Genomic DNA, 24,583 nt, shown 5'->3' with positions numbered 1-24,583 from the left:
CTACATACATGCATACGGGCATGCGAACACACATATACATACGTATGTATATGTGTATATGAATAGGTGTAATGTGACAGTATTAATGAGAAACCATTATATGCCCCATTACGCGAAAATCCGACGTCGTCGTCGGCGGCGTGACCGAGCGATGGTGCCAAAAATGGCTGACTGCGCAAAGAGTATAAACATGTCAAAAATGCTCGGACGGACGCCAAACTTGTCACGGAGGTTTTTGTAAATAAAGTAAATTAACGCCTTTGAAAAGAAAATTGGGCACATTTCGGTCTGACTGGGAATCGAACCCACGCCTCCGGGGTACGAGACGAGCACGCTTCTCCGATGCCACGGCGGCACCAGGGTTCTGGCTGACTGAAGTTGTGCCTAACACGCGCGTCTTTGGGCACGTCACGTCGCAGCCACTTGGCTGACTAAAGGTGTGGCCTAGTGCGTGCGTCACTGGGCACGTGACGGCGCAGCCAATTGGGTGGAGGTGGCGCCACGTCATAAATATATAAAACGAGCGTGCTGCCTCCCACATTTCACCAGAGCGACTTTAATGCTTTCGCATTCCCACACGTAATCACTATTAAGTGTGTCTACCGAAGTTTCGTTGTAACACATCTGCCTTTAGCTTGTTAGAGCGGACAGAGTCAGTGTTTGAGATGGGCCAGCTGAACTCGATCGAATCTATATACACGAGTTGTTTCCTTTTCGGGCCGTGATCGCAACGGTAGCCTATAAGTCTAGGCTAGATAAAGCGCGAACAGTGAATCTCTTCCTTTGTCGCTGTCTGCGAATCGCCTATCGGAGCCGTCCGCATTACATCCAACTTGTAAGTGAGTGAGGTTACGTTAACCTATTCCGTGTATACGAGGATTGCTTTTAGTCCCAGTCGATACTATGACCCATAATTACATGTTTAGCGCAAAAACAACGGACACGTGAAAGACGACAGGACAAGGCGTCTTTCACGTGTCCGTTGTTTTTGCGCTAAACACGTAATTACGGATTCGCACCAACTAGCCCGCCAACGCATTGTGCGATACTATGACATCGCCCTCATCACCGACATTTCCCGTTTCAAAGCTACTATTGAAGACTATCTTTCAAGTCACGCCACCTAACCTGTCCTGCCATTTTCCTACGTGCCCACCCCTCGTGTAATGTCCCGTTCTGGGACATTTGAGGTATCATTAAATAAATAAATAAACAAACAAATAAATAAATAAATAAATAAATAAATAAATAAATAAATAAATAAATAAATAGTGCCTAAACTCGACCGCGGGGTGTTTACGTGAGCGTTACAGGCGAATTTCACTCAGGCAAGCCGACTTAACCTGCCTTTGTCAGTTTCATTGAAACATCGTGTCCGTGCAAGCAATCAACACGGGCGCATTGGGTGCTCGCACTTTCGCCGTCAGTTGGCAACATCGTTTAATAATCGCTCTTAGGGCCTCATATCGTGGACGCTTTTGCCACGCGATAACATGGGGTCATATATCTGTGGCTCTTGCAGCGCAGCGGCTCATATGGATTTGACGGTCTGTGTCTGCATGCTTTGTGGACAATGTTACATTCAACCGGCCTCATATAACGCACGTGATGGCTATAGGGCTAACGCGGGACGTAAGACTCCAGCATGCGACGCCTTTAGGTATACTCATTATCTTCCGGCTTTCGCTCAGTGGCTATGGTGTTCTGCCGAACGCGAGGTCGTGGCTCGGTCTCTAGGCAACGTAACTGGCGCAATGCTACCACGGCGGCAGCGTTTTTTTGATGGTGAAATGCAAAAAAAGCTCGCATACTGAGACTCGGGTACAGGTTAGAGGACCCCTGGTGGCAGGAATGAACTCGGAGCCCTCGAGTACCGCGTCTGCTATAACCCAAGTGTTGCTTTGGACGTTGAACCCAATCAATAAAATCAATCAATCAGTCAACCAGTTGACGAGCGCCTCGTCGCTGGCATTTGGTATTATAGAGCCTCTTTGTGGGCGTCGCTTGATAGGCAACTTTGCTGATGCGTTTCTTCGTGCTTCAGTTTACACCGGTTAATCTTTGCTGAGTGCTGCAGAGGTGGTTGTGCAGAGCACCACAGGCCAGCCTGCGTGTTTTTCAGCGAGAGTGGCTCGTCTCGTCGCCCTCTTTCGGGCGGAGCGAATATATGGGCTTTTCGCATAGTCGCTTTTTTATTTTGCACTGTTTATAGAAAATCATAGCACGGTCGCGAAGTACGGCGCGTGCGTCATGTTAACAGAGATCAGACACCTTAAAGACGAGTTAATAAAAGGAGAAACGTCTCACGAAGTACAGAACCATAGTTTTTGGTTATCATGCATATCGCAGGCATCGAACATCTAGAGGCTTATTGGCATTCAAAAATGGCTATTGCCAAAGCTCGTACAATGCGTACCCGCAAGGACTATGGGACACGTCACATCGATTTAATATTAGAAATTGATCCGAAACACAGCAACGAGGAAGGAGAAAAAGTATAAATGTTCGTCAACGTGCAAGAAACCATAACCTAAAACATCTCGAGGCTAACTGTTGCTACGTAAAAAGCACAAAAATGCAGCGCGATCTCTTTGAACTTAGGATCGTTTATCTCGCAGCATAATTGGAGTCTGTTGAAAGTAACTAGGTGCTTCGCTTGAATCACAGTAACATTTGCCATTGCCAACTTTGCTCTCCGGTAATAGCTTCTGGCGAGAACTGGGATACTACAATTTTTTTATTATTCTTTCGCAATTACTGACGACACCATTAATGAAGAAGAAATACAGCTGTCCGTGACTCTTAAGAGATCGCAATAATTAAGCGGCCAGCCTTGTTAAACTTGAGCAGCGTGTGGACACATCTAGTTAATATAAGTATACGCTCACTACCTTGCTTCTGCCTGCCGCTTCTCGAAGCCTCGGTTATCTCGGCAAGTTATAACCACTAACTAGGCATCATGCGGGCGTCTGAAATTGCTGGATTGAAGTGCATGCGCGAGGCTTCCCCAGAAAAGACGCAAGCCGACATGATGTTTCCGCACCTGTTTTCCATGACGTCATGAACATTTGCGCGGCGTGCTATTGTGCCTAGTTCATCAATTATATACGTAAAGCATGCCTGCCAACATTTATTACTTTTCCGCCCCGGCAGCCCACTGGATTTTCCGCCCCGGTAGTCCACTGGATTCGCCTCCCCATTTTATTTTATTTATTTAATTTATTTTATTGTTTTATTTCTTTTATTTTTTTTTCTTCTATCACCTTTCATTTCCTTTACCCCTTTCCCCAGTACAGGGTAGCAAGCGGTATTTACACTGGCTAACCTCCTTGTCTTTCTTTCTCTTTCTTTCTCTCTCTCTCTCCGGTAGCCCCGGTAGCTTACTGGTGCTGCTGAGCTCGAGGTCCGCGCATGCGATTCCGATCTCGGCAGCAGCGATTCGATGGGGGCGAAATGCAAGAACTATCGTGCACTTTCGCTTAGGGGCGCGTCAAGGAAAACCCTAGGTGGTCACAGTTATTCCAGAGTCCTCCCACTACGGCGTGCCTTGTAATCAGATCGCGGTTTTGGCACGTAATACCTCGGACTTCGTTATAACACTTTTTAAAAGACTCTTGTTAGACGGAGCAGTCAAGGCAGCACAGTTTACGAGCAATCTTTCCTGCTGAAGGGAACTTGTCAAATTGGTGGCGTATAGCCCTAGGGGAATTTAGGCAAAAAGGATTTTGTGTTCTTAATATAAGTGAAATTAAATTCTTGGGTTTTACGTGCCAAAACCGTGGTGTTATTATGAGGCACGCCGTAGCGTGGGCCTCCAGGATAGTTTTGATAGCCGTGATAGCCGGGGGTGTCTTAACGTTCACCCAAAGCACGCTACACGGCGTTTTATTTTTTTTCCACCCCCATCGAAATGCGGCCTACGCGGCCTGGATTTTCTCCCCCGCCCTCGGGCTCAGCAACGCAAAAGCCATTACGTCATCACGGTCGGTTCTTAGTATATTTGCATTTCCTTTTCCTACTCGTATTTCACATTGCATTATATGTTTTCTTCTTCTTTTCTTTTTTTTTTGTGGACAGAACCAGTTAAAACATTTCTTCTGCCGCCTTGCTCCACTCACAGCCCCATGATAGTTGAGTAAAAGCGTTTTCCGGCAAATGAGCTACGCTTTCCACGGATCTGAACGGAGCAAAGAGTAATGCATTTGGCCGTCCGGCAATTTTGCACGCCGCTCGCTTTAAGTTTTCGTGCTTTATCCAGGGGACATCCATTACGTGCTTTTCTGGTCGCGTGCCGTTACACCATCACCGCTCCGTAACCTCCGCAGTATCCGTCCGTCTCTTTTTCCTGGCGGCTTTGAGAAGAGAGATAAAAATCTGGCGTGTGGTTTCGCATCCCCAATTTTCCAGAGCGTATACAGTGAGAGCATTCGCGAATTTCTTTCAGAGGGAGCCCGTCGGAGTGTGACGTTACCCAACCGCTCGAACACTTTCTTTGGTTTGGTTCGTCTTCTTTCAGCGTTTGGTTACACTGTACCGGGCACACGCGCAAACGCGCGGCATAGGAGGTGCAAAATCACGTGAACAGGTCAGCAATGCTGTTTCCTAAGCGCAGTGATCGCTCGACGAAAAAGAGAAGAAAAACAGAGAACGGGAATATCACAACCGCGCACTCCGCATTGCTCGGTCTCACGCCATCTTTTAAGCGCGTCACGCACAGGCGCCAGCTATTCTTCGCTTGCCGGTTGGTGGCTCTAGCAGCTCGAAGTTCGATCCTCCGAGGCGTCGTACGAAACGAGAGCTTGCGCAGCCTTATGGGCGTCGACTCGTTTAGACATGATGGAGACAGCCACATTGGATTTTATTTTTGTAGGCTAGTTTTGTATTTATTAGCTTCTTGGTCTTGACAAAAAGAAAAAAAAAAGGCGCTGACATCAAATGCCGGGTCCTTCCTCCACGCATAATAGACTCTGCAAAGCACAGCATGTACACGGCGTGAATGTCTGGCGTTGTTGGCAGCCATGGCGTTGGCGTCACAACCATCTGGACAATGAAGTACAGCGAACTTAGTTCGGTCACCCGGCGTTTGGCGGGTCAATAAAACCAGTTGAAGTTGGCTTTTCTGTAATAAATTTCTCTCTTTTTTTATTTTTCATTGCTGCGTCCCTGTCTGCCGTCAATGCATGCCGATTCATCATTTAAGTATAATATTACTTCTTTCTAGAGAGAACAGACTTTGTCCTGCATGGTAGAATAATACTTGCGGCTACGGAAAAATGAAAATCAATGTTATTGCGTCGCTGTTAAGATGCTGTGTCACACTTGACGTGTTACTATGTACTTATGACAGTGATAGCCTTTATTGCGAATTACATTCATTGGCAACTTTACCCTCATTGCGGTTTGTACACGTTTATATCTAACCTTATTTCGCCCAGTGACCCAAGTTGTCTACTATCTTGGACCACTATAGGTATGCTCTAGCTCGTGTCTTGCCGAGCAGGGAACATGGGCTACTCCGTAAGTGGCTGAATAGACAACATGCAGCCATGGCTGCTCTCTTGCCTAGTAGACAACGTGGGTCAGTGGGTGTATGTGCCACTGGGAATGTACCCGTACAAACAACTTTGGCACTGCGTATGGCATGTTGGTATGTCCACATTCTTTGTTAATCACCCCTAAAGGATGTGCCAATGTGGCGCAAGATTTATGCAACCCTAAATATATTAAAACGATGGCTTATCATCCGCAACAGACACCTCCGCGTCGAGCGCGGCCGCTTGAATGGATAATCATTGCAGCGAAGTTGGAGCCAGGATACTAGGAACAGCGGGGCGTTGCTACGGAGTTTCAACTGGGGCGCAGTAAATGCAACAAGGTACGCTGTGTTGTCGTATCATTCCGCATTGTGGTTGGGAGCGAGATTTCCACATCGTGTGCCTGCTGATGGACCCACGAGGTTTCGTGATTCATGGATTGCACGGAGACATGGCGTCGGAACAGAATAATCATCATAATAATCACCAGAACCCATAAAACTTATCATCACCCATTACGCACTCACCATAAGAACGATTGCGAATCGCATAAACGCCGCCAATCATCTCCAAAGGGTGAATGTGGCGCCAAATTTTTTCGCTCTTTCGCATAGCGTGAAGACGGAACACTGCGAAAGGGGGTATGATGTGGCATACACTTCTCTCGAAAAAGAGCCCTGAATACCGAAATTCTTGCTCTTATATTAACTGAGAGGCCCGATCAGCTTTGCCGCATTGCCGCCTTTCTAAAGCGACAAACCGCGCATAAAGATGTGTATCCACGTTTCCGTGGCCCTTTTGTTCGAAGCGTCGTCGATTGTATACCGACACCGTTCACCGCCGCCTTTATACTCTTAACATGCCACGCGCTTCCCTTCCGAACACGTTTCCCTCCCGACTCGCAACGCTCCGCAGCGCTCGTCACGCCCAGCCGGGGGTCATTAATTACCATAATGACAGGCGTGTTGCACAATGAATGAAGTCTATACGCAGGCAATTGCGTGCGTGAATTTGTGCGTGCGCTCGCGCGCTCAGGCCAGACCCGCGCAGCCAGCGACCCGCGCTAACTTGTTGCTGGGAGTGGCTGAAAAGCATTACACTGTCACTTTATTCCCCACCGACACGGCGCGCTGCGGGGCAAGCCGCCTGTCAGGCCGACTGAATGGCGCGCTTGCCAAACGAGATGAGCCCCGGCGCTAACGGCGTTCTCCATCGCCGTGGGCGGCGGCTCAGCGGCTAGACGCTCGGTGTACGCGTTGCGCGAGATAAGAGTCGGGAGACGAGTTGCGTCAAGGTATTAGTTATTCCGCTCTGTTTACTGATTACCACAGGGCCAATGTTGTCGTAGAAATTAGGAATTCTCTAGTTGCGTTTCATCTGGCATTAGTGGTTAGCTCAGTGATACAAGATGTTTGTCTTCGGCGTACGTACCTTCCGCAATGGGTAAAAAAATGGCCACGTTTATGTGAACGTTGGATAAACGCTAAGGGAAGCTGGAGCGCTGGTGGAATATGAAGTACGACGTTAGACACGCACGATGGACACGCATCGAGTGTCAGTAAGGAAGTCTCTGATTGCGTGTTATCTGTGATAAGCGCTTAGCTGGGCGATACAAGCTGTGTTTCTTCAGCATGCCATTGGCGTATGCCTCGCACACCTGCATGTTACTTTCTAGAGAACATGAACGTCACCAGCAACCAAAGTATTTTATTGCGATAGCAATTATATGGACACTCAAAAGCAGATTTCTGCCGTCGCCGTCGCCGTGAGGTTACGTATGACGTCATTTGGAGAAGAAATCGTCGCCGCGCGCCGAACGCTGTATTTGCGAGTGAAAGGGCGCGAGGGGCGCGTCTTTCACGGGGAGTGAACGCACGGCGGAGAACAAACGCGCGTTCTGCGCCGTGCTCGCTTAAGGGCTGCAGAAGTAGGCGTCTCTTTTCTCCTTTACAATCACCATATATGTAGAGCAAACGTGCCTTCTTCCGAAGCGCGAGAGGCCATGGGGGAGGGGGAGGGAAGGGAGGCGATGTTTAGCTGCGGCACCAAGTGCCTATTTATATCAGAGGCTCCGGCAACAGTCACCAACGCCGCACGCATTTTGAGCGAACGCGGGCAAAACGCCGATGGCGTCGACAACAGTTCTGCGTGTTGCCGATGCTGCTGCATGTCCAAGTTTATACAGCTGATAAAGCTAATATCATTACTCCGTTTAGCTCTCTACAAGTTTGCTATCGCAATTGATGCTTCGCCTTTCAGGTGAAACTGCGACAACTTTTTATTTTTGTTCTTGCCCAGATGGGCTTTCTCTATTTGTCACATCTGGTTTCAGACGAGAGGATGTAAATCCGGCATCGCAGCTTATGATAGAGAGAGAGAAAACAGACAGGAAGGTTAACCAGATACAAGTTGCCGGTTTGCTACTAAAGGTACTGGCATTAAAGTGACTCTAAAGAAAAAATCAGGTTGAACTGTGTCAGTAAATTATACAATATGACGACAGTGACTCTAACCGGGAGAGAAGGTTTCGTAAGGCAGAAAAGACAAAAAAAAATTTGGGCAGGTGGCGGCGCCGCCTTAAAGTATCCGCACCAGTTCGTCGTGGCGTCATACATTTGTTTTGGCGTTCGCTCGGCTCTAGGTAATTGGTTGTTATTGGTAATTGGGGGCTGCACTGCATCCTGAAGGAGGCAGAGACTGAACGTAGAGTTTCTAGGACTTTAACTGCCACCGAAGCACCACAAATACGAGAAAACACTTTGAAATGTAAAACGTCACATTGAGGTAGCGGCGCTGAGATTACGGCGCGAAATTTGAAAGATGGAAATCTTGCCATCATTTTCTCCTTCGCTGTAATCAACCACCAATACCCGCGAAATCTACGGCAATGGATTTTGAAGAAGACTCTACCGTCTATAAAGTGACTTAGTGTCCAAGTTCCGTTCCCGCAGCGACCGCGTAGGGCGTGGCCGTTCCTCGCAAACTCGCAATTGATGCCTCGGTTTTAGCAGGGTGTGTCCTGCATACCAAAATGCACGATTGTATATCGTGTATCGGCACTCTCTCTCTGTGTTGGCCGTCGTGTTCGACACACCTCTCAGCAACAGCCTTTCAAAACCGGCGCTGTTTCGCTTGTACCGTCACTTTTCCTCCCTTCCTGCCGTATTCTCTTGTTCTGTGTTTGCGCGACGACGCCTGACAGAGGTGGTATATAGGAGGCGATAGAGGTGGTGTTGGACGACAGTTGACATGGAATAAAAAAAATGTGTAAGCAAGTAAGCACTATCTGCTGCTGCTGCGAATTGCAGAGAGTCCTGGTCACGCACTCGCGCGCAGCGATGTCCGCACCGTCGCCCGTCTGCGTCGACACTTTTTCCGGCGTCCGCGGCGGCTCACTCAACAAGAACAAGCGCGCGGCTCTTTCAAGTCGAGCCTTTTGTGTAACACCGGAGAGGCGAGGCGCGGCGGGGTTCCTCCGCAAAGTTGAATGCCCCTACAGAAACTTTATATCCTCTCGCGAGAGGGCCAATTTCGTTGTTCGCTTTTTCCTTTCTCGTTTCGGTCGCTCGGCCTCGTTTCTCAATTCTTTATTTCTCTCGCTGATATTTTTTGTGCAACAATGCCTGCGCACGTGTAGTAGCCACTAAATCGGTGCATCGTTACGGTAGCTACAGCGGGCATCATTCACTCGGTACAGTCAATTATCAAATCCGTCCGACGATTCCGCCTGCGATCTAATGAGTGCTGCCATAAGGCACGGTTACCCAGATAATTTCGCAGTGTGGTGTGACGTGACGGGAAATTAATGTGGTTAAAAAAATATCAAACGCATACGTACCGAAATTACCACGCTTGTACAGAACACACTCCTGGGGGCCAAATCAGCTACGAAAGCTTAAGCCGGCCACCAGGTCGAGTGAAATCAACGGAAACTGTAAATGTAGTCACGAAGCCTCACATGCAGCCAATTTTGTGCTACATGTCTTCTTCAGATATCGCCAGCGCAGTCCCGAGAACGTAGTTCGCGCGTTCTGGAGAAGTGTTGACCTTTGTATACAAAAGTTTTCATGCATACAAATTGACTGCGTGGACAACTATGGCGCTCAAACTTGCAGTTTCAACAGCTGCGTCGTAACACACATCCTACCATGTGGAGGAAACAGTTTTCATTTGCAGATGCTGCGATTTCGCGTCAGCAACTTCACTGCTAACATTGGGGCACATGTGTCCAGCTTCCGACCTGGCAGGGCACCGGCGAGCTGGAACGCAGCAGCTCGTGCGCTCCTCTCAACTCTCACGGCTATATGAAAGGAGCTTGACTGGAGGCATCGCGCTAAAGCTAACGGTGATACAAGTGCGCCTATGTTATCGTTCAAATATGCTAATATTTTCGTGGCTTCTCTGCAGGACTGTGCCTGCATAATTAGGTTGAGCAGTCAAGCGCCTCCTGGCCAGCGCTAGTTCCGCATACTACATACCGCGCATATTGTTGCTACAGACATAAAAAGCAGTGTTAACAGCCAGATTCAAAGACTCGGGCGCTTTCGTAGAATAATCTTAGTTTAGTATCTGGCTCACGGGTATCAGCCAATCACGACAGCCATGGCGTCGAGAATGTGCGGCCGATTTGAGTTTTCGGTATCCGATGCCGTGGACAACGGTTACAGGTGCAGTGTTTGCTGCACAATATTAGAAAGAGAGGCATCGGTCCTCGTGCACGTAAACCGGCGCGCGTTTGCTTCGGTGTGCGGCGGTTGTCGGCTGACACTTTTTCTTGGCCCGCAATCGCGAGGCGGGTGGGCCTCGCCACGGACGTTGCGGTGTAGAAAGGTTGGCCGACAGTGAAGCGTCCTAGATATGTCACAATGATCCTGTCTTCTTTGTTGCCGTGCCGCCGTGACCAGGATGCTATTTAAGTGAAGTTCGAGTGGTAAATGCGAAACTAAACGAGAAGCGAGATCCGCCCGTCAAGACAACAATTTTTGCCAGGCAGGCCAGCGTTTAGTGAAGGCGTGTCCCCATTTGAACAAGAGCCCCCCATTGATCGCCAGTGATGTCAGCCCGTAGGACACAATTTGCATCGGCCGGACGCCATTGTCTATAAATACACGTTCGACAGCGCCACGCTTTGAGGTGGTCGTGACGTAGCAGAACCTGTGGAGAAACGATGATTGGCGTGGCAAACGTGTAGGACGCCGTGGCTTCGTCGCATGAGCTTTGAATCACTGCGGAAAATTGTAGAGTTCACACAAACGTTATAATAAAATTCTCGCTGGGCCGCGTGAAGGGCGCGCCACACTTAGCAGCAAAGCGTATCTAATAAAACTAAAGGATTTTTCATTCGTTGGTCTAAGAATGTCTTTTCAGGCCACATCTGAACTTCGACAGGACTGTGGAACGCAAATTCTTGGCACCTGCCCACTTATACGTCGATGGCGCAGAAACCTATTCGTTAGTTATTGTAGTTTTTGAAGAACTCCGGCCTCAGTGACCGATTGCGGCCCTGCCGTGTGTCCAACTGCGTGCGTACAGTGCTCACTCTCTCCCTCTTTTTCTCTTTATATTTCTCATTTTGAATACCTGCAATATGGAGTAGTAAACCGGACTCCAGCCTTGCTGAGCTACCTACCTTTCCTCTCCTTGCTTTCTCTCTCTCTTTGTCTGCGAACTTGAATTGTTAGCTGACTGAAATGTCAATTTCTCTAAAAAAAAAAAAGCTGCATAACGTGATGCGGCGCTGAAGTCAGCTGTGTTGTGGAGAATAGAAATGGACGCGCATTTCCAACTTCCTTTGGTGCGAAGATTACAGGTGTTACAGTGATGGCGGTTAAAGGGGCTTTCCAGAAAGTGGGAAGGCACATATCGTCGTCTCACGCCCTTGTTGTAGTAGCTCCTTGGCAATAACCGTAACCATAAAGTGACGTCAATGTTAAATGAACAATGCGTTTAGAACTAGAATGCTCCTCAGCTTGTATGAAAACCGGTGATTTTCACTTCCTAAAACTGAGGCTCTAACCAGCTGCACAATGCAACTTTCTTTGTTAATAAATTAGATGGAATACCGTGAGCATACACATACATGCGACCTGAGTAGGGCAATAGACAATGCACAACACTTGAAGTGTCTCGCAAGGACCTCGAAAGCGCGAGGTGGAAAAAGAGATATTGGAAAAAGAAGGAACATAACTGCGTTCATAATTGATCGCAGTGTTTCCCTTGCTATATATATATATATAGACCGACCTTTGTCAAGTGCAACGCTAACAGCTGTACCTGTAACTCCTGGCGCACGTTGGTCCGCCGATCCACACATTTTTTGAAAGATGCTCGGCTTTATAGCGTTCCACACTTCCGAGATATTGAATCTATTGGGTTCTTACGCATTTGGCACAATTCCATAACTACAATTCTTAAGCTGTCTTTCAAAGCAATCGCTCACTTGTTTACGAGGGTTTGAAAATTACGAGGGTTTGAAAATTTATCATAATCATAACGCATGTATAAATATCTTTGAAGACCGTTTTTTTCTGTTTTGTTTGAGGTCTATAAAGTTGCCCTCTTGGAAAAAAGATGGCTTTTATTCTTTCGGCAAAGTTTCGTATGCGTTTCTTCCATGTAAGCGTCTTCACTTAAGGTTATGTGTTGTCAGGACTAATACAAATTTGCTTAACTCATGGCTCGTCGGCTACAGTCGCCGCAGACGTCCACTCCAGTCGGGAATATGGTAATTGCATTAGCGTTCGTAGGATTATTGGTCGTCTATGTATGCACTTTAATGTGCCTGAGGCAGCCTGTCTGCCCTGTTGAATCTTTGTTTTATTTTGTTGATCCTACTGTTCATATTGTTGTCGCGCTTTTTTTCGTTTTGACGGGCTTCCTTGTTCATAAGTGGCGGCACTCTCGTCCTGATGAAACGTTTTTTTGTCTGCTGTCATTAACATGTTTCGCCAGCGCGGACCGGCCTTCCGGCTGTCATTAGCAGTATCACTCTTCGGAACTGTGCACATACGTTAGGTTATAGTGTAACGGGTAATCATGGTCACCTTGCTCATCTTATGTGTCCTATGCCGCTGTTCAAGGCACCCAAAAGAGTGCAGATAAGCGCTCTATCGGCCATGATTTAAACTTCTATACAAAAAGTTACCTTTCAACACCATCTTTACGAGCTTCAAGCTCGCACAATACTAAGCCAGTTGAAGTTAAGGTTTTCAAGACTGGTCTCGCTTCATTATACTGGCGCAAGCATTCTAGCCCGTAGCGGCTGATCTGGAGGCCTTGCAAGCTAACGTTTCGCCTTCTCTGGTATTTCGTCACCCTTTACTTAACCTATAGGCGATTGAAATACATGTATGTTAACAAGATTCACGATTACCTCAGTTCAAGTTAAAGGGCAGTACGTAACCTAATCCGTTTAGTAGCTTGCAGCTGTACCGTGGCACATATATTTAATGGATGCTGGCTTGTGCCACCTTCTTCATTCTCTAAATGAAGTGTGCATCGCCTTCCAAAGCAATAAACGAAAAAAAAATGTCGCAGTTTCGCCCGAAAGGCGAAGCATCGATTGCGATAGCAAATTAGTAGAGAGCTATTCGGAGTAGGGATAGTAGTTTTATCGGCTGCATAAACTTGGACACATTGGCTTACTAACTGAATTAACAATCGTGGTGTCAGCGCGCACAAGCAAACATGAATAGATGACACTGAATGACCGCAGCCAACGACTGTCAAAACGCTGGCAGCAAGCGCAAGTTCGCGCGGTCTATCGCTTCAACGGAAACTGAGCGGCAAATGCACAGCGCATACAAAGGTCAGAGCCGTGTGGAGATAGACGGCGCGGACGACCGGCAGCCCCGGGCAAAGCGCAAAGGAGAATTGTTGGTAGAGGAGAAGCTGCCCCCCCTCCGCCCTTCTTCCCGCTTTGTTGCTTTCGCGTGGGAGATTGAGTAGCAAGATACGCCTTTGGTGCCGGAGCACAGCGCCGCCCCGCCTCCCTCCCTCCCTCCCATACACCCATGGTCATTCGCGCGACGGTCACGTTTGCTTTCCGCTGAGCGTTCGCTCTCCGTGATAGCGCGCGGGTGGGGCGCTTGCCATCCGTGATAGCGCGCGTCCCCCGCGCGCTTTCGCTCGCGCATACGGCGCGCGGCAACGATTTTATCGCCCTTGACATCTATACGGAACCTCACGGCGACGGCGACGGCAGAAATCCGGTAGAAGTGCCCATATAATTGCTATCGCAATAATAATAATGAGCAACCTGAGGTGGCTATAAAGGGCAGAATTCAAGTGAACAGCACTCGGTTCAGAATGAATTAGAATACAGTGATTATGTTCTCGAAGCAGCGTACGGCAAAGTAACGCACTTGTCCTCGGCTTTGCGGCAGCAAATGGCGTCGGGAATTAAATAAAATCAGTCCGAATGTTATGTACTCACCTACGCGTACAGCTATCAACTTCTTCAAATCGGAGAGACCACGAAAACATTTAAACTTTACTGCGCATGGCGCAGCTTGGCACAGCATATACGCGGTACTTTTTCTGTGGGAAGAAAACGTGTATAGGATTGCCGTTTCCTTGCGGCCCCGCAGACGAAGATTTGCGGCTCCACCTTCTTGTCCCCAAGACACAAAAAATCAAGGCAATGATTCATGCCAGTTAAATATCGTTTGAATGCCGACCATTCACTCAGCGAGAAAAAAATATGTACTTCGCCCATAGCAAAGAGCTTGGGTGCAGAGAAGAGCGCTTGTCGCTGTAGAAGATTTCTTCAAAAATGCCAATGTGTTACCTTTGTATAAATGTTTGTGTCTTCTAATACAGAAGACACGATGCTACAGATGATGTATGCGTAGTGAAAATATAAACTTGTATGTTGGGTAATTAAGCGGCATTTGTTGTAATTACGTATGCTTGGCGTTCGTGCACTCGGTGCAAATTTTGAAGTTCTGTGCGTGGTCTCGGGCAATTTCATGTGCTTTAGTGTGTGGAACTGTACACTTTTACGAATGTTCGTGCGTGATCAAGCCACTATATTTTGTAGCTTCGGGGGTTCGTGTGCAGAACTTTGTACGTGGTTATGCACTTTCACTCTCTCCCGAGTTTTTTTTACTTGTTTTTACATGCGATGAGAACTAGCCAGTGCCATTTGAACCTCGAAGCAACACACTATGTGTCACCAGCTGCGACGGCTCGGACAAAGAGCCGTTTGTACATCAAAGTTTCATTTTATATCATCTCAATGAATACCGGTGCGATTTATTGATCTTGCCGACCTATGCACATATCGCTGTAAATCTAAAACACCTTTCTTCTTTCTTTCTGTCTCGTGCAGCCGACTGCGTGACGCCCTCCGACGTGAGCCTGGCTTCGCTGCCTTCTTCGCCGCTGTCCCCTTACTCGCCTTCCCCTTCGTCCTCTTCCTCCTCGTCGTCGTCCTTCCCGTTGCCACACTCCCTGTACGGCGCCACGGCGGCCGGCGCCTCACCGTTGTTCGCCGCCGGCGACAACTCGCCTCCGCTGTTCATGCCGCTGCCGTTCCCGCTGCCGCCGAGCCCGCACCGGCCGTACGAGCCGTGGACCAGGACGCCGCCTGGCGTGTCGCCGTACCTCGCGGCGGCTGCGGCAGCGGCGGCCGGCACCGTGCCGCCGCCGCCTCCTCATTCCGCGACGTTCGGCGGCGCACCGGCGGTCCCGGCGCCTACAGCCGCACCGCTCCACCTTGCCGCAGCCGCGGCCGGTCTGCCCAGGCCCATACCGACTACGACGATGTCAGCGGCCGCCGCTGCCGCCGCAGCCGCCGCCGCGACGAGCCCGTCAAGATACGACACCGTGGCGTCGCTGTCCGGCTCCATTCCTGCCGCCGGGGCGGACGCGGTCGTCACGGCGACCGCCGCCGCCGTAGCAGCGACTACCAGCGTTGCGCAAGCGTCCTCAAGCGTCAGCTCCTACACGCAGTCGATGTACGCGTACGACCGCAGCGCGGCCGCCGCCGCGGCTGCTGCGGCTGCCGCCGCCGGCATGTCTCTGCACTTCGACCACCACGCCCACCACCCGAGCATCCCGCTGTCGTCCTATGCGCCGCCGCTGCTCTGGTGGGATTGAATGCCCCCGAAGGATCGAGCGATGTCTGGGCTCGTCCGACGTGCTCATCGGGGTGATGCGCGTGTTTGGGTGTGTGTGTCAACCGCTTGGGACCTGTATGTGTTGAATTTGGAACTTTGGCCCGTTTTGTGAAACGAACTGTGGCGGCTTGGCTTTGGAAAAGGGGAGAACACGAGCTGGACGGTCTTTATTATTTTTTTTTGTCTCGATGACCGCGTTGTGTTCTCCTTATATTTGCTCATGTTTTTTTTTTTTTCTTTTTTCCCGTGGTCGTGTTAGAGTGCGATTTCTGTTATTCTACCTTACAATGCACTGTAATTCCAGGTTTTGTCTGCGTAAAATCTTATTCAGCATTACTTATAGAGAACATGTGTTCCCTTGCCTTGTCCGTTTACAGTGTAAATATCCCCCTCCCCCTTTTTTTTTTCGCAGCTCGAACACATCGTTATTTTTATTATCTTCTTCTCTTAGGCAACCGTTATTCGAGAACATGAGAACGCCGGTCTTTCTCCCACGTGTGTGAAAAGAATTCAACGTATCCTCAACAAAGGTGCTGACGTCTGCTCACGCGCTTTCGGCGACAATCTCAGTTGCCCTTCTTGCTGTTGTACGTGGTACCACTTCTTCCCTTGCAGAGAGAGAGAGGAAAAAAAATGGTGGCTTTTCTAAGGATTTATAAGTCGGATGCCTGCATCGCTGTCTTTTTGTTTATATTTCTTTAATTGAACGACGAATTGTCCGGATGTTCGCAGGCGTAACCTGATATTCGCTACAGACGCACAGTGTCGTTTATTTGTTATGGAATTATCAATATCTCGGCTCCGTCGTATTTGTCCATTATTATTTTGCTTCATTCATCTGTGAGTAGAAGTGCACGTGCTGATTCATTCACCATATGATTGAAATGTTAGCTCTAATTTGAGTGAGTCGCGGCTGCTCTGACAGTTGAGCTTTGCGTGCGTCCTTTAGCAAAGGCAAAAGCTTTGCGCCCGTATCTGTAACGAGAATTGCATCGCACATGAGGCTAGAAGAGAAATACGTGTATCATGCTTAGATGGCTTCTAAGAAACTTCACTACCAACGTTACTCGGTCGTTCACCCAACGGGATGTAGAAGAAAATCTATTACCATTTGTGGAAGACGGAAAAAGAAACTGATTATGGCTAGCTTTCGCAAAATAGGTTGTCACGACTGAAAAACTGCATCCAGGCAAATTGCTGCTCCCTCAAAGGGCTTCAGTTAAGCACATAACACACTCTACATGCGGCTCTGATCATGAGTAAATGTTTGACTGGGTGACATGTTTTTAATTCGCTGTTTTCTACTGCTATAAATGTGCGAAGGTATGAATGAGGTCTTTACTTTGCGAATGAATTCTATAACCAAACTGAAAGCTTTCGGAGTCAGGCCATTTTCTCACGTCAGCGCACCGTAATTCAACTTCGGGAGATGTATTTCCACTACTTATTTATAACTATAGTAACCGCATGTTTTCTACCAGTTGGATGAATAGACTACATTTGTTATGGTGCACATTTTTTGTATAGAATCGGAAAGGCTGCAGAGCCTTGTCGTAGTCCCTCGAAAATCAGAGCAAGATTTGTCTATTACGCCGGTGGATACCGTCCCACTGTCCCCATATGTAGGCAGAAATGTTGAACGTTTCTTTCAATCTCATTTTGCACCTGCATGCTGCCTTTGACATTGTGCTCTTGGCCTCAGTCACCAACTATGCGTTTTGTCTCTCGCCGGGAACCGCTCGCTTTGTCAAACATACGCACAATTATAATTAAAGAAAGAGAGACGATAGTTATGTACGTCTTCAGGCGCCTGCGCATTGCCTGTTTGTTGCGAAGAGAGGCGGCCTGGAAGATTGAGAGAGTACAAGCTTTTGCAACTGTGCACTCACAGTTTGTCCTTGGCATCGGCGTTTCTTTGTAGTTTGGCTGGCCGTCTTCAGCATTGTAAATATCGAACACTGTTTGTTGCGTGACTTCTTCTGGGTAAACAATTCCGTGTTTGTGTATGTGAGTGTCCGCTCGAGAGTTTCAACTTTCTCTCCTTGGTTGGTGTGTCGCTGTATGTTGCTGTCGTCGTTTAGTAGCATAATTACCGCGGGCCTTTGTGTCCGTTTTCATTTTTCTTTTGCTGTCGTGTAAGCTCTGGTATTACGTGGTAGGTGCACAAGAAGGCTAAACAGGGCGAAATGGGGCGTGCTCCATACAGAAGTGTTGGAACACCCATAGTTATTTCTTGTTTAGTTCGAAATGAACTGAAATCAAACTGAGTTCTCAGTGCGGACGACAGGAAAGAAGTTGGGCATAGTTAGCAACCAAGTGAAGGGAAGGCGGTATAAGGGGGTTGGAGGCCCTACTGCCTGATTTTCTACCAGAAGAGAACATGTCTTGGTCAAACAGATTTAAGAATCAGTGGGAATTCCCTTTAAAAACAGGATAACAGCATTTAATCAAAAGCAGGCTTGCTACGGCTGCTGCTGCGGTTCGCTGGGGATGCTTAGTATTAGGAGTAAGTTAAGTTCGTTTTAATTATCGCGTGTACATATTCAACTCCATGTAATGTGTCACTCTCACTGACTACAAGCTAAACGCACAGGATGAATAAATCGCTCGTAACATGTATGCTTCAACGGTCAATTCTTTCATTTACTACTGCGGCTGCAGCAGGGTGCTTACCACGCAAGCCATTAGTGACCTTTTTAACCACCAGAACCTGCACCAACCCAAAAAGAAAAACACCGTTAGGACTCTAGTTGGCGTTTGATATTTTAGGTTGCCTCTCAAACCTTTGTACAGGCGGACCTGATAACTAAGTTTGCAGAATGAGGTTCTATGCCTAGCTTTTGAACAGCCACCATCAAGGGTACGGGACATTTTCTGCTTCTTAAGCCTCAACAAACGAATTGTACCTATTTGTTTTGGTTTGAGTGGTTACTCTCCTATATATATAGTGTTGGTGTGTCATCGTCACTTCACGGACGTGTTTACATTGCAAATCACCCTCCTCCCGTTTCTCACCTCTGCTTGTATGGTCATGAACGAAGCGACCACTTTTTGTGAAAACCGATGCGGGTGGAGAACGTTGCGACTGGTTACTCATAGTTTACATGAGGCGTTATATTCAAACATCAGTGGTGTTCCCACATGCTGACGTAGTGAGGAGCTTGTTCCACAAACCGATGAAACTTATTGTCACGCTGTATGTCCCCAGAAAGCGAACTTCACTGTTAGGCGTGACAGAAAATACATGCGCTTCGTTGTGTCAAGCGTCTGGCAACTTGTACCTTTTAAGAAAGCTTTTGGCACCTTTTTACTACAACTGACCTCTGTGGCGTGTATGACGTTCGTAATTTGCGAGACACCAAGTATTGATGGCGCCTCACTTATGAGAGTCTACCTTAGGCAACGCTTCTTTATTTTTTACGTGCTGGTTTTGCCAACGCAGAGTGATGCTATGACAGTGCTTACATGAAACATTTTGCTCCATTAATTTGTCACTACAAGCCGCTACTTCTCTGCTTTCCACGCTCTTGTAACGAAGTGGCAACATTGGCAGAGCCGATTTCATATAGAAGACCATCCTCTGCTATGTATTATGGGATGAATATAAAAAAAAACTTAATGAAGTCTAGTGCATCACGCTTAAGTCTGAAAGAGCGCATCCCCAAAGTAATACCATTAATGCTATCCATACTATATGGTTTTGATCTGCTTGATCGATTAGTCCAAGAAAGTCTGAGGACGTCGGTAGCAATTTTTATCAGTTCCTTTCTGTCGAATATCGGAGGACACGTCGCTTGCATATATATTTTGAACCTTCTCGCTCGTGAGTGAACCACAGTACCGAGGCGCCTATCTTTCAATGTTGTAACTAATATATACAAATGTACACGCGGAGTTTCTTTTGATATTTGGTGTAAGATACCGAGTGTCGCTTTATATGTGAAAACAAATGTATAACGTAATAACGTAGCCAAGTGTCGGACACCTGTTTAAATTGCAGTCGCGGGCATCCTGTCCTTGGCTGCCGTTGGAGAAACCAGTTTGCACAAAGGGCCCACAAGGAGGCGTTCATCACGGCGGAAGATCTAGAACCTGAATGCGCGAGTTGCATCAGGCCCTTTGATTGCTAGACCACGATTTGAGAATGGTTGCGGCCTATGACTCCGGGGGAGCGGGCAGAAACGTTCGACGCCACACCCCAATCTCGTACGCATCGTTAGAGTATATAAATCCATTCCCGGTTGTTGTCGATGTTTGTTATCCAGTCGTGTCGTGCAAACCATTCGGTCGGCCGGTCTTTCGAGGTCCGAGTGTGGTGAATTGGCGCGAACTTCCGCGCGCTTCTTAATTTTTTTGTTATTATTTTTTCTAGCTTCGAGTTGCCCCTGTCACTATATTTCTCCGCGCGTGGAATACAAAGAAAAAAAAGCATATATCTGCCCGTCTCCTCTACCGCCTTTCTGGTTGTTAGTGTCTGTGTGTTACTAAAGTCTATGTGTGGTGTATATCGATCAGATGTCCGAACGTGAGCCTCAACTGCCCCACCTTTGTGGTTGCAGGACTTAAGAAGGAAATCGAAGCGTTCGACTCTTGCGTGTACGCCCGAATTTTTTTTCGTTTAATGCGAAAGTCAGGCGCGGAAGTTATCACGTGACGTTGCGTTCGACTGTCGGATCCCGTTGGTTCAGCAAGGATTCCGATTCCGGCACGTAGCAGGGATATCATTTGCGTTTTTGCCTGCCTCCGTGAAGAGAATGTATGAATACATTGCTGGCGAACGTGCCTTAGGGGCTTGTAGCAAAAGTGTGCGTTCGCTTGCTAGAATGCTTTAACCAAGGGTTGTCCGGTATTTTTTTTTTTATTCCTTGCTACGTGCCCGGTTCAGTGCCTGTGAAATGTGAAGTGCATTATACCAATCGCTGTGATGAAAAAGTTGCTTGAAAGTGTGATATTAGATGCTCCGGAGGTTTTGTACCGAGAGTCAGCTTAGTCATGTCGGAAACAGCCTGCCCAGTGTGCTGGCAGATTTGCTTGTGCATCCGCCAAAGTGTCAAAGATTATCCCGGCCTTCCGAGCTCGAGTGTCGTTTTGTACGACGATCATTACAAGAGAACGTGACTTGGAGAGTCCCATGTGTTGCCTCACCTTAGGATTAATAATAGTGCGGCCGCTTTTCGCCCCATTTTCAAGTGAAATGCATGATTTACTCGATACGTAACAAACTGCTCCCGTAACTTGCTGACGCCTGTTTCTTTAAGGCAGTTGTGCACCATGATGCCTACGAGGTATTCGAGGAGGATTGGCAGACAATATCGGTGTCTTCTCCTTATCACACCTGCCCTGCCAACAAGATCGGTTCACCGTTTTTTTTTTACTACTTTGTTGAGATGTTTCGCAAACTGTTGATTTCATACGGCTGTGACTTACCAACGTGTTGCCCCTTCGTTCGCCTTATTCTCGTTTGTTGAGATGTGTTGCTCCAAATAATTTCAGGACACTTAAATTATAATACTTATTTCAGTAAGCTGTAAAAGTGCATCCTGAAAGAGTCCTACACTTCACCTGTGACTAGGCGCAGGGCTGTAGTTTATTGCCATGCAATCGTGCGAGCATAAATGCGCATACAGTATCCGAGGACAGAGGGCAAAAAATACACTATATTATTCACTGTATGACACAAAAATATACTTAGAGAACGTGTGTAACCTTTGCCAGAATGCGAGCGCTAGGTTTCCATTTTTCTGCAGCGGCATTGTAAAGCCTGCCTTTGCGTTTCAGTTGATGGCGATTTTATAGAAGATTCGACTAAAGCCGTGGTGGCGCCAGCCAATCCATATTTACTTTTCATAAGCAATCACAGCGTGTAATGTGCCAGGCTTTCTTAGGGCTCATCGAATATGATTTTTACTGCCACGTGTATACTTCTGCATGTTCTCGCAGCAGCGGTTTCGTACAGCTCAGATATAGAGGAGATAATTTTGAAGATTGCGGAAGCGTCTTCGACTCACCACATAGTTCTGAGTTCGACTTCCGGGCTCGGTGGTCGTGTTTCGATGAGCGCCGTACGGAAAAACGTTTTTGTTATTATTTTTTTTTTTGCTTTACGTTGGGTACAACCTAATGAAACCCATTTGGTCCAAACTAGTCCGGGGTCCTCCATTATGGTGTTTCTAAGCACATTATTGCTTTGGGGCGTTAAACCTTGTAAATCCATCGGATTCTAGAAGAAAATATAACTTCGGGTCAAAACAAGCACTGATAATAATCTGCAGCTGGGCTAGTCACGAATGCGCTGCTTTCTGAGGTTTAGATTGAGGCATCAGATAACGGCGCACAAACTATCTTTTTCTGCCGGTCCGTTATTTGCTCTTCGTGATTGCAGTGGCAAAAATGTATGCGTGGCGTAGGTAAGGTAGTTATTTGGAGGGGATAATAGCGCCGACCTGGACCCCTGAACGTTCAGTATATGTGTCACATTACGTAATATGTCAGCACAAATATGTGTTTCACTTGAAAAAGGTTCCCTGGAGGCGGTAGTAAATAAAGACGAAACGGAGTTACGAGGGGCGCCATACACGGTGCAAGAAATTGAAGGTTACCACCTGTGCAAACAAACTAGTTGCGTATTACAATATGCGATAAGAATGGCTATTTTTATTTGTGCGCGTTCTTAGAGTAGGCGCCGTAACACTTCTCAGTGTGTTGGTTTGCCACTTGGCGATCTCGTGATGAACCATTTCATTCAGTTTCCCCTGTCTAGTCGGAACGGCGCCATATTTGTTCAGGCAGAGCGAACATGCAATAAGCCAGCGTACTCTGTGCGTCTCGCACTGAGGCGTTGAGCTCACCGCCCGCGCATTTCGAGTTGCAATCATGGGACTCTTTAAGTCGAGGCCGGCGTCGCCTTTTTATACGTGTGTGTGCAGACGACGACGAACGTGTGAAGAAGAGTGCATGTATGATAGAAATCATTTGCTGTTTTTGTACAGAGTTTTAACATCAAAGTCAGTGAGTTGCGCATCGATTGAAGTACCGACGAGCGATGCGTGGAGTTGAGTGAAGTACGTTCTGGTCGAACGCGGCAAGACCTCCCTTGTACCGATAGTGTCTCTCCCAACATTTCACCTCCGCTGATTCCGTGTGCATGAGTAAAAATTGACTTAGCGCAAGATAGATGTCCTCGTCTTGTCGCTCCAAATATTTTCGAAGATAACGGGGCGTGCAAATGTGTCTATCTTCAACGACTAGTCCAGCGTTATATGGCTGTTGTGAAAACACAACCAGTCAATGACCCTTTGTCAAAGTGGCCATTCGTAACAGTGTAAGTTCACTCAAACACGTGTATTCGGAGCGAGGGAGGTTTCGCCGTGTATCTCAATGCAATGTACGAGTGATGGGGATAACACCTCCGTCATTTTCCTGCAGACATATGCACTGAAGCGAATGCTGTGATGTTAAGAACTGCTCGCCGTGGACAGAGAAAGTGGGCTTCCCGGTGTAGCAGAGTTCGGTTTATGCACGAAGTTCCTTCTTGGCTTCATCTGTGAAGGAAACTGACCAAGAGTAGCCCTACCTTTTTTAGATGGACCTGGCAGCATGCTGACATTACTGAGGGGATCCGTTGAAGAGCCTTCGCAAGTTTGTTCGTGCCTGCATAGTCGAGTTGAGACGTTGGCCAACGTTGAAGTGCTAAATTCGGAGAATAGTTTCCTTGCTTGGCATAAAGTAGCCTTCTTTTGCCTCAGCGTCTTCCGTATAGCTTGCTTTAATTAACGTGTCGCTGCTAGTTGGTGTCTTTTTTTTTCTGTGTTCACCACGCCTGCAGATTTACGAGCCTTCTGGGATGTATTGTTCGTGATTTACTTTATTGTATCCCACCTGAATTAATGATCCCACCGCGCGGTTTTTATTTGTGTTCGTAAAAGTAACGAACTCGCTGCTATGAAAAACTCGCTGGATATGAAATGGCACCAATGAACCACAAGTTGCGTTTGTTCGTTTTGAGAAATGTATTGCAGCAGGAAGAATAAAGTATGTGGTTATTCGAAGACTAACCACATGCTTTATTCCACCTTGGTCAAGCAGTGTCGAACAGCTGCGAAGGCGTCTTAAAGCCTTGGGAACCTCGGTTCGTCTGTCGGGCCGCCAGAAGTGTGATATGATGAGTTGTGATATTGGCGCATGCCTAGTTGGTGACGGAGTGTCTGTTTAGCGCGGTATACTTACTGTTGACCCGGTCTGTGCCGAGACAGCGGACCATGCCGCTAAAATCTCTTTTGTTACGAGCCACGTGTTGTCAAGCGCGCACTTTTGCAGCTGGTGAACGAATGTGGCTAGAGTTTACAGATTTGGAAGAATGTTTGGATAAAAACACACAAAATGTATTGAGGAGTTTGTAAAAGGATATTTTGTACATGGATGTCGTTGCCAAATAAAAAGCTGTCAGTCAAAACGTGACTACTGTGTGTAACTTCTTTTCAGTCCGGAGGATTCTAGATTCTGATGAATAGTTGAAAACGTGTTAACAACCGCCTGAGCAAGTGAAGGCCTCAAGGGCCAACACGCCGAAAGGTTCATGTATATTGAATCAAGGCTGTCCGTGGAAATCACACAGGTGCTTCTTCGCCGTTGTTCATTTTTAACGAGTTCCTTTTTATTATGTATGAACAATATTGAAGATGACATCTGCGTTTTGAGCTGTGCCTTCTAGTCGTGTGTAGCACGAACGATTTACAGAATTACATATACCATGACGTGAACTACTAAATAATTATTTACTGGATGTTGTTTAATCGGCAACCTGAACTCAGCGATTGATCGCGCATTCTGAGTTCATGAGGTAAACCAACTGAAAAGACCGAATAGCGCAACATGCTGTATATATACACGGAAAGGCTTACTTGTCCGAATTTAAAAAAAAATCAAAAA

General features: G+C 47.4%; 1 protein-coding gene and 1 long non-coding RNA gene across 3 annotated transcripts in view; one reads left to right on the top strand and one right to left on the bottom strand.

The window, feature by feature from the left end:
* LOC119455507 (doublesex- and mab-3-related transcription factor A2) overlaps positions 1-24,103 on the top strand; it is a 112,329-nt gene extending 88,226 nt beyond the window's left edge. For both annotated transcript variants that reach the window (XM_049668841.1, XM_037716917.2), the window contains exon 2: positions 14,866-24,103. In XM_049668841.1, the coding sequence (XP_049524798.1) occupies positions 14,866-15,635 (770 nt within the window). In that variant the 3' untranslated portion in view covers positions 15,636-24,103. The remainder of the gene's footprint in view (positions 1-14,865) is intronic.
* Positions 1,795-7,220, bottom strand: LOC125946239 (uncharacterized). Its single transcript, XR_007467484.1, has 2 exons — positions 3,385-7,220; positions 1,795-3,192 (listed from the first exon to the last, which is right to left on the bottom strand). It is a non-coding gene; the product is annotated as an uncharacterized LOC125946239 (long non-coding RNA).
* Positions 24,104-24,583: the final 480 nt, after the last annotated feature.

Source organism: Dermacentor silvarum, chromosome 6, assembly GCF_013339745.2.
Source record: "Dermacentor silvarum isolate Dsil-2018 chromosome 6, BIME_Dsil_1.4, whole genome shotgun sequence".
NCBI classification, from domain to species: domain Eukaryota; kingdom Metazoa; phylum Arthropoda; class Arachnida; order Ixodida; family Ixodidae; genus Dermacentor; species Dermacentor silvarum.
Note: the sequence above shows the minus strand (reverse complement) of the source record. Positions and strands in the feature narration are given on the sequence as shown.